This window comes from Lodderomyces elongisporus, chromosome 3 (genome assembly GCF_030384665.1).
Source record: "Lodderomyces elongisporus chromosome 3, complete sequence".
Lineage (NCBI taxonomy): Eukaryota > Fungi > Ascomycota > Pichiomycetes > Serinales > Debaryomycetaceae > Lodderomyces > Lodderomyces elongisporus.
The window spans coordinates 587,825-598,700 of record NC_083675.1 but is presented as its reverse complement, the minus strand read 5'-3'; the positions used below and the strand labels follow the sequence as shown (position 1 = coordinate 598,700).

At 41.3% G+C, this 10,876-nt stretch overlaps 2 protein-coding genes across 2 annotated transcripts; both read left to right on the top strand. All coding sequences in view use genetic code 12, as the record gives it.

Annotated features, from left to right (window-relative positions):
• Positions 1-1,866: 1,866 nt before the first annotated feature.
• Positions 1,867-4,150, top strand: PVL30_002539 (uncharacterized protein; the record flags this gene model as incomplete). The annotated part of the gene is made up of 2 exons (XM_061119385.1): positions 1,867-3,321; positions 4,076-4,150. The coding sequence occupies 2 exons, from the start codon at positions 1,867-1,869 to the stop codon at positions 4,148-4,150; spliced, it is 1,530 nt and encodes a 509-aa protein (XP_060975368.1).
• Positions 4,151-6,613: 2,463 nt separating this feature from the next.
• Positions 6,614-8,897, top strand: PVL30_002538 (uncharacterized protein; the record flags this gene model as incomplete). The annotated part of the gene is made up of 2 exons (XM_061119384.1): positions 6,614-8,068; positions 8,823-8,897. The coding sequence occupies 2 exons, from the start codon at positions 6,614-6,616 to the stop codon at positions 8,895-8,897; spliced, it is 1,530 nt and encodes a 509-aa protein (XP_060975367.1).
• Between the last annotated feature and the right edge of the window lie 1,979 nt (positions 8,898-10,876).

The window sequence follows — 10,876 nt, the reverse complement described above, 5'->3', positions numbered from 1 at the left end:
ATTGTTTGCTCGTGTTGGAATAGCACCACTAATATTTATCATATTTATCATATTTATTATATCCAACATATTTATTATAGTGTGTGCTATCCGACGTCGACCAAACTCAAACTATGCCATCTAAACTTGTCAAAAATGTTTCTGGTGTTATTCCTGGTTGTGTTACTGGTTGTGTCACTGGTTGAGTTACTGGTTGTGTTACTGGTTGTGTCACTGGTTGTGTTACTGGTTGTGTCACTGGTTGAGTTACTGGTTGAGTTACTAGTTGAGTTACTGGTTGAGTTACTGGTTGAGTTACTAGTTGAGTTACTGGTTGGGTTACTGGTTGTGTCACTAGTTGAGTTACTGGTTGTGTTATTAGTTGAGTTACTGGTTGTGTCACTGGTTGTGTCACTGGTTGAGTTACTAGTTGAGTTACTGGTTGTGTTACTGGTTGTGTCACTAGTTGAGTTACTGGTTGTGTTATTAGTTGAGTTACTGGTTGTGTCACTGGTTGAGTTACTGGTTGTGTCACTGGTTGTGTCACTGGTTGTGTCACTGGTTGAGTCACTGGTTTAGTTACTGGTGGTGTTACTGATGTTATGTCTGGTTGTGTTGCTGGTGTTATGTCTGGTGGTGTTACTGATGTTATGTCTGGTTGTGTCACTGGTTGTGTTGCTGATGGTGTTGCTGATGGTGTTGCTGATGGTGTTGCTGATGGTGTTGCTGTTCCTGCTATTAATCTTTGCACTTTTTTTTTAATATTAACACACCTTTCTGTTTTTGTATGCACTCTGCTATTTGTAATTGAACCATTTTTCTATTTCGCACTCAGCCTACAAATTATTTCTCAAATTGAACGTTCTGTATATTTCGCGCAATCGCTGTCATTGTAAACTGGAGTATCTCGGGTTGGAGTATGTGTATGTGTGCGCGCACGTGAGCTGCTGTGAACGAGTCAACCTTAGATACACGTAGGATACACGTAAGACACATGTAGGAGACAGGTAGGATACAGGTAAGGTACAGGTTAGATACACATAAGATGGACGCGCGGGTGCGTGTATACTTTACAAAAAACTTTACATAAAACTTTACAAAAACCACTACAGTGGGCAGCAGCATTGATAGGAGCACGATTCCCCCTATGTTCTAGAACTGATATAGGATCCAACGTAGGGTTCAACCTGGAACCCGGCCTATATGATGTAAATGTATGGGGCGGGGAGAAGGGGAGGGAGTAGCTGAGCCCACAGTTTTCCTCAAACTTCAGTAGAAAAATGTTTCCCTGTAAATTCGCACCAGACTTGCTGGAATAATCAACACGCAAAAACAATTCTCGACTCATTGCCGTCAAACTTGCAATGAGTCGAGAATTGTTTGTGGAGATAGAATGCATTGCAGGATGTATAAGGTTGTAGATTGTGTTGAGCCAACATGCATCCAAACATACAATTTATCCACTTTGGTCGTCCGCTATCTGATACAGCCACACACTATTGGCAGCACCCATTTGGTTTTTTTGATATGACGCGTTTGGTAGCGCATACAATTGCACACGCACTGCTGAGCTACCAGGAGGGACTTCCTCGCCCTTCTGTTCCCCTCACTTCCTCGCGGGTTTTGCAACCAAAATGTATATGGCATAACACAAGTTACTTGTTAATCCCCAACCACAAGGCGTGACTGGAGGGCTACCTGGTGAAGTATAAATATCCACAAACAAAACTCTTGTGACCTCAAACCTTCTTTTACCCTTTTCTTCTTCTTCTTTTCCTTTTTCTTCTTTCTTTTACCAGAATTAAACATACAACCAAGCCTTACTCGATAACCTTAACCAGATTTTATCATCAATAATCGAGGAAGACTACAATTTAAAAATTAACAATGCCCTTTTTTAATAAATGTTTTCAAAATGTCTTTGCAAAGGATTCCGAACCCGCCAAACCCAAGGTTCGGTTTTTACTTCCAGGGGAGTCATCAGGCTCACCAATCTTAGAACCCAGCTCAGTCTATAGGGACTCCAGGTATCTAAGAAAAGCTGGAACTGAAACTTATGGCGAGATTTTTCAGAATAAGCTGGATTACACAGAGCCATCAACCGGAATACCATTAATTAGAAGGCGCGCTTTAGAAGCTGAGAATGCAAAGCAACCACCAAAGAACAGCCCTCCGCATTTCTCTCCACCAAAGTCGATCTTTGTACGCATTGCGGAGGATCCACGTGTTTTTCCCGATGATTTTATGGATATGCTGGATGGCACAGAAGTATCAGTTGCGTCAGAATCAGTTGTTTTGCAAAATGCAGAGTCAAGTTTGATCTATGATAAACTTAGAGGTCCAGTAAATATTGGAATTGATTTTTCCTCCGAGAGTCGCCAGACAAGGAGGGAGGATATAATTACGGAATCTGACACAGTAACAATCCTGAGGAGTGCTTCCCAAGTAGAGGAGGCATCCAATAACAGCTTCACCTCGCCCTATGACAGTCCAAGCCAACTTCAATTTCATGTTGCTAATGAAACCACAGATGGAAACGCGGATGTACCATGTACATCTGCCTTATCAGAATTTGAGTCTAGCTCGGTGTATGATGATGAAATCATTCCGAGAGAGGCTCCATATCATGTTGCTATTAAAACCACAGATGGAAACGCGGATGTACCATGTACATCTGCCTTATCAGAATTTGAGTCTAGCTCGGTGTATGATGATGAAATCATTCCGAGAGAGGCTCCATATCATGTTGCTATTAAAACCACAGATGGAAACGCGGATGTACCATGTACATCTGCCTTATCAGAATTTGAGTCTAGCTCGGTGTATGATGATGAAATCATTCCGAGAGAGGCTCCATATCATGTTGCTATTAAAACCACAGATGGAAACGCGGATGTACCATGTACATCTGCCTTATCAGAATTTGAGTCTAGCTCGGTGTATGATGATGAAATCATTCCGAGAGAGGCTCCATATCATGTTGCTATTAAAACCACAGATGGAAACGCGGATGTACCATGTACATCTGCCTTATCAGAATTTGAGTCTAGCTCGGTGTATGATGATGAAATCATTCCGAGAGAGGCTCCATATCATGTTGCTATTGAAACCACAGATGGAAACACGGATGTACCGTATACATCTTTTATACCAGAATTAGAGTCTAGCTCGCCCTATGACGTTCCAAGCGCATTTCCATTTCATGTTGCTATTGAAACCATAGATGGAAACGCGGATATACCGTATACATCTGTCTTACTGGTATCAGCCCCCTTGTCAGATGCTGTGAGCTCAGTTGAAAGAACCAATTGGAATAACCAAAACTCAGAGGACTGCGATTTTGTTTCTGTGGATATTAGGATTCCAGAGGAAAACGATTCCTGTATGAATCAATTAAAGGAGCCTAAAAAGAGTAGGATACCACTGTTCAAATTGTTTGCACGGCTCAAGAAGAGCAGAAAGACTCTGTTTAAACCGTTTTCATGGTTCAAGAAGAGCAAAACGACTCTGTTCAAACCGTTTGCATGGCTAAAGAAACGGGCAGAAAAGAAGGAGTTAATAGAAAAAGTTGTTTTGGCTGAAAGTGATGATCAACAACAACAACAACAACAACAACTGCTGCTAAAAGAACAACAACAACAACAACAACAACAACAACAACAACAACAACTGCTGCTAAAAGAACTACAACAACAACAACAACAGCTACAACAACAACTACAACAACAACTACAACAACAACAACAACTATTACAACAACAACAACAACAACAACAACTATTACAACAACAACTACTATTACAACAACAACAACAACAACTATTACAACAACAACAACAACAACAACAACTACAACAACAACAACAACAACTACAACAACAACAACAACAGCTACAACAACTATTACAACAACAACAACAACAACAACTATTACAACAACAACTACAACAACAACAACAACAACTACTACTACTATTACAACAACAACAACCGTCGCTACCTCAACCATTTGAACTAGTGTGATATCGATATCACAAAAGAAACACAAAACACGAAAAACACAACACAAACTAAAAATAAAAACAATATTAACCAGAAAAACATCAATTTCTTCCACTTTGACAAGTTTAAGACTCCCGTCGATTCATACTGCGGTGAATTGTGCCAATAGATCTGAGCTGCAGTTAACTTTGCAGACATCCATTACATGAATAGCACTAAACTGGGAACTAAGAGCCATTCTGAGGGCGACTTCATTACACTTTATAAGAGGGTCCCCATACTGCAGGTCACAGAAGAAGCCTTCAATAAGGTGATCTCGTCCCGCCCAGAGTTGCTTGATATGGTCCTTAGAAATTCCCTTCTCTGTCTAAAGCTACCACCGATACTGTCACTGATGCTATTTCTGATGTTACCTCTGTTGCTGCTTCACGGATGACTATATCACAAACCCAACCATGATCCCAAAGCAGGGGAGCCCACTGACCTCTGCTACCGTTTCCCATAGCCTACCACAACATTGCACTAGTGTAGCTGCTGACTCACACATTTATTCTGAACTTGGCAGATCCTGCGACAAAATGGCGCCTTTGTCGTATGATCTTGTACGGGGGACGAAAAATGTGGAGGATGCATATGCACTAGGGGTATCAACAAGGCACAGCGGGATCATATAATCACAGGTTGGGTTGTGTAAGTCACCGTGCAGGTTGTTTCAGATGGTGCAGAAGAAAAGCTTGTGGAATCTGCTTCCGGGGTCTGTTAATGTTGCATCAAAATCATTGTTTGCTCGTGTTGGAATAGCACCACTAATATTTATCATATTTATCATATTTATTATATCCAACATATTTATTATAGTGTGTGCTATCCGACGTCGACCAAACTCAAACTATGCCATCTAAACTTGTCAAAAATGTTTCTGGTGTTATTCCTGGTTGTGTTACTGGTTGTGTCACTGGTTGAGTTACTGGTTGTGTTACTGGTTGTGTCACTGGTTGTGTTACTGGTTGTGTCACTGGTTGAGTTACTGGTTGAGTTACTAGTTGAGTTACTGGTTGAGTTACTGGTTGAGTTACTGGTTGAGTTACTGGTTGAGTTACTGGTTGTGTCACTAGTTGAGTTACTGGTTGTGTTATTAGTTGAGTTACTGGTTGTGTCACTGGTTGTGTCACTGGTTGAGTTACTAGTTGAGTTACTGGTTGTGTTACTGGTTGTGTCACTAGTTGAGTTACTGGTTGTGTTATTAGTTGAGTTACTGGTTGTGTCACTGGTTGAGTTACTGGTTGTGTCACTGGTTGTGTCACTGGTTGTGTCACTGGTTTAGTTACTGGTGGTGTTACTGATGTTATGTCTGGTTGTGTTGCTGGTGTTATGTCTGGTGGTGTTACTGATGTTATGTCTGGTTGTGTCACTGGTTGTGTTGCTGATGGTGTTGCTGATGGTGTTGCTGATGGTGTTGCTGATGGTGTTGCTGTTCCTGCTATTAATCTTTGCACTTTTTTTTTAATATTAACACACCTTTCTGTTTTTGTATGCACTCTGCTATTTGTAATTGAACCATTTTTCTATTTCGCACTCAGCCTACAAATTATTTCTCAAATTGAACGTTCTGTATATTTCGCGCAATCGCTGTCATTGTAAACTGGAGTATCTCGGGTTGGAGTATGTGTATGTGTGCGCGCACGTGAGCTGCTGTGAACGAGTCAACCTTAGATACACGTAGGATACACGTAAGACACATGTAGGAGACAGGTAGGATACAGGTAAGGTACAGGTTAGATACACATAAGATGGACGCGCGGGTGCGTGTATACTTTACAAAAAACTTTACATAAAACTTTACAAAAACCACTACAGTGGGCAGCAGCATTGATAGGAGCACGATTCCCCCTATGTTCTAGAACTGATATAGGATCCAACGTAGGGTTCAACCTGGAACCCGGCCTATATGATGTAAATGTATGGGGCGGGGAGAAGGGGAGGGAGTAGCTGAGCCCACAGTTTTCCTCAAACTTCAGTAGAAAAATGTTTCCCTGTAAATTCGCACCAGACTTGCTGGAATAATCAACACGCAAAAACAATTCTCGACTCATTGCCGTCAAACTTGCAATGAGTCGAGAATTGTTTGTGGAGATAGAATGCATTGCAGGATGTATAAGGTTGTAGATTGTGTTGAGCCAACATGCATCCAAACATACAATTTATCCACTTTGGTCGTCCGCTATCTGATACAGCCACACACTATTGGCAGCACCCATTTGGTTTTTTTGATATGACGCGTTTGGTAGCGCATACAATTGCACACGCACTGCTGAGCTACCAGGAGGGACTTCCTCGCCCTTCTGTTCCCCTCACTTCCTCGCGGGTTTTGCAACCAAAATGTATATGGCATAACACAAGTTACTTGTTAATCCCCAACCACAAGGCGTGACTGGAGGGCTACCTGGTGAAGTATAAATATCCACAAACAAAACTCTTGTGACCTCAAACCTTCTTTTACCCTTTTCTTCTTCTTCTTTTCCTTTTTCTTCTTTCTTTTACCAGAATTAAACATACAACCAAGCCTTACTCGATAACCTTAACCAGATTTTATCATCAATAATCGAGGAAGACTACAATTTAAAAATTAACAATGCCCTTTTTTAATAAATGTTTTCAAAATGTCTTTGCAAAGGATTCCGAACCCGCCAAACCCAAGGTTCGGTTTTTACTTCCAGGGGAGTCATCAGGCTCACCAATCTTAGAACCCAGCTCAGTCTATAGGGACTCCAGGTATCTAAGAAAAGCTGGAACTGAAACTTATGGCGAGATTTTTCAGAATAAGCTGGATTACACAGAGCCATCAACCGGAATACCATTAATTAGAAGGCGCGCTTTAGAAGCTGAGAATGCAAAGCAACCACCAAAGAACAGCCCTCCGCATTTCTCTCCACCAAAGTCGATCTTTGTACGCATTGCGGAGGATCCACGTGTTTTTCCCGATGATTTTATGGATATGCTGGATGGCACAGAAGTATCAGTTGCGTCAGAATCAGTTGTTTTGCAAAATGCAGAGTCAAGTTTGATCTATGATAAACTTAGAGGTCCAGTAAATATTGGAATTGATTTTTCCTCCGAGAGTCGCCAGACAAGGAGGGAGGATATAATTACGGAATCTGACACAGTAACAATCCTGAGGAGTGCTTCCCAAGTAGAGGAGGCATCCAATAACAGCTTCACCTCGCCCTATGACAGTCCAAGCCAACTTCAATTTCATGTTGCTAATGAAACCACAGATGGAAACGCGGATGTACCATGTACATCTGCCTTATCAGAATTTGAGTCTAGCTCGGTGTATGATGATGAAATCATTCCGAGAGAGGCTCCATATCATGTTGCTATTAAAACCACAGATGGAAACGCGGATGTACCATGTACATCTGCCTTATCAGAATTTGAGTCTAGCTCGGTGTATGATGATGAAATCATTCCGAGAGAGGCTCCATATCATGTTGCTATTAAAACCACAGATGGAAACGCGGATGTACCATGTACATCTGCCTTATCAGAATTTGAGTCTAGCTCGGTGTATGATGATGAAATCATTCCGAGAGAGGCTCCATATCATGTTGCTATTAAAACCACAGATGGAAACGCGGATGTACCATGTACATCTGCCTTATCAGAATTTGAGTCTAGCTCGGTGTATGATGATGAAATCATTCCGAGAGAGGCTCCATATCATGTTGCTATTAAAACCACAGATGGAAACGCGGATGTACCATGTACATCTGCCTTATCAGAATTTGAGTCTAGCTCGGTGTATGATGATGAAATCATTCCGAGAGAGGCTCCATATCATGTTGCTATTGAAACCACAGATGGAAACACGGATGTACCGTATACATCTTTTATACCAGAATTAGAGTCTAGCTCGCCCTATGACGTTCCAAGCGCATTTCCATTTCATGTTGCTATTGAAACCATAGATGGAAACGCGGATATACCGTATACATCTGTCTTACTGGTATCAGCCCCCTTGTCAGATGCTGTGAGCTCAGTTGAAAGAACCAATTGGAATAACCAAAACTCAGAGGACTGCGATTTTGTTTCTGTGGATATTAGGATTCCAGAGGAAAACGATTCCTGTATGAATCAATTAAAGGAGCCTAAAAAGAGTAGGATACCACTGTTCAAATTGTTTGCACGGCTCAAGAAGAGCAGAAAGACTCTGTTTAAACCGTTTTCATGGTTCAAGAAGAGCAAAACGACTCTGTTCAAACCGTTTGCATGGCTAAAGAAACGGGCAGAAAAGAAGGAGTTAATAGAAAAAGTTGTTTTGGCTGAAAGTGATGATCAACAACAACAACAACAACAACAACTGCTGCTAAAAGAACAACAACAACAACAACAACAACAACAACAACAACAACAACTGCTGCTAAAAGAACTACAACAACAACAACAACAGCTACAACAACAACTACAACAACAACTACAACAACAACAACAACTATTACAACAACAACAACAACAACAACAACTATTACAACAACAACTACTATTACAACAACAACAACAACAACTATTACAACAACAACAACAACAACAACAACTACAACAACAACAACAACAACTACAACAACAACAACAACAGCTACAACAACTATTACAACAACAACAACAACAACAACTATTACAACAACAACTACAACAACAACAACAACAACTACTACTACTATTACAACAACAACAACCGTCGCTACCTCAACCATTTGAACTAGTGTGATATCGATATCACAAAAGAAACACAAAACACGAAAAACACAACACAAACTAAAAATAAAAACAATATTAACCAGAAAAACATCAATTTCTTCCACTTTGACAAGTTTAAGACTCCCGTCGATTCATACTGCGGTGAATTGTGCCAATAGATCTGAGCTGCAGTTAACTTTGCAGACATCCATTACATGAATAGCACTAAACTGGGAACTAAGAGCCATTCTGAGGGCGACTTCATTACACTTTATAAGAGGGTCCCCATACTGCAGGTCACAGAAGAAGCCTTCAATAAGGTGATCTCGTCCCGCCCAGAGTTGCTTGATATGGTCCTTAGAAATTCCCTTCTCTGTCTAAAGCTACCACCGATACTGTCACTGATGCTATTTCTGATGTTACCTCTGTTGCTGCTTCACGGATGACTATATCACAAACCCAACCATGATCCCAAAGCAGGGGAGCCCACTGACCTCTGCTACCGTTTCCCATAGCCTACCACAACATTGCACTAGTGTAGCTGCTGACTCACACATTTATTCTGAACTTGGCAGATCCTGCGACAAAATGGCGCCTTTGTCGTATGATCTTGTACGGGGGACGAAAAATGTGGAGGATGCATATGCACTAGGGGTATCAACAAGGCACAGCGGGATCATATAATCACAGGTTGGGTTGTGTAAGTCACCGTGCAGGTTGTTTCAGATGGTGCAGAAGAAAAGCTTGTGGAATCTGCTTCCGGGGTCTGTTAATGTTGCATCAAAATCATTGTTTGCTCGTGTTGGAATAGCACCACTAATATTTATCATATTTATCATATTTATTATATCCAACATATTTATTATAGTGTGTGCTATCCGACGTCGACCAAACTCAAACTATGCCATCTAAACTTGTCAAAAATGTTTCTGGTGTTATTCCTGGTTGTGTTACTGGTTGTGTCACTGGTTGAGTTACTGGTTGTGTTACTGGTTGTGTCACTGGTTGTGTTACTGGTTGTGTCACTGGTTGAGTTACTGGTTGAGTTACTAGTTGAGTTACTGGTTGAGTTACTGGTTGAGTTACTGGTTGAGTTACTGGTTGAGTTACTGGTTGAGTTACTGGTTGTGTCACTAGTTGAGTTACTGGTTGTGTTATTAGTTGAGTTACTGGTTGTGTCACTGGTTGTGTCACTGGTTGAGTTACTAGTTGAGTTACTGGTTGTGTTACTGGTTGTGTCACTAGTTGAGTTACTGGTTGTGTTATTAGTTGAGTTACTGGTTGTGTCACTGGTTGAGTTACTGGTTGTGTCACTGGTTGTGTCACTGGTTGTGTCACTGGTTGAGTCACTGGTTGAGTCACTGGTTTAGTTACTGGTGGTGTTACTGATGTTATGTCTGGTTGTGTTGCTGGTGTTATGTCTGGTGGTGTTACTGATGTTATGTCTGGTTGTGTCACTGGTTGTGTTGCTGATGGTGTTGCTGATGGTGTTGCTGATGGTGTTGCTGATGGTGTTGCTGTTCCTGCTATTAATCTTTGCACTTTTTTTTTAATATTAACACACCTTTCTGTTTTTGTATGCACTCTGCTATTTGTAATTGAACCATTTTTCTATTTCGCACTCAGCCTACAAATTATTTCTCAAATTGAACGTTCTGTATATTTCGCGCAATCGCTGTCATTGTAAACTGGAGTATCTCGGGTTGGAGTATGTGTATGTGTGCGCGCACGTGAGCTGCTGTGAACGAGTCAACCTTAGATACACGTAGGATACACGTAAGACACATGTAGGAGACAGGTAGGATACAGGTAAGGTACAGGTTAGATACACATAAGATGGACGCGCGGGTGCGTGTATACTTTACAAAAAACTTTACATAAAACTTTACAAAAACCACTACAGTGGGCAGCAGCATTGATAGGAGCACGATTCCCCCTATGTTCTAGAACTGATATAGGATCCAACGTAGGGTTCAACCTGGAACCCGGCCTATATGATGTAAATGTATGGGGCGGGGAGAAGGGGAGGGAGTAGCTGAGCCCACAGTTTTCCTCAAACTTCAGTAGAAAAATGTTTCCCTGTAAATTCGCACCAGACTTGCTGGAATAATCAACACGCAAAAACAATTCTCGACTCATTGCCGTCAAACTTGCAATG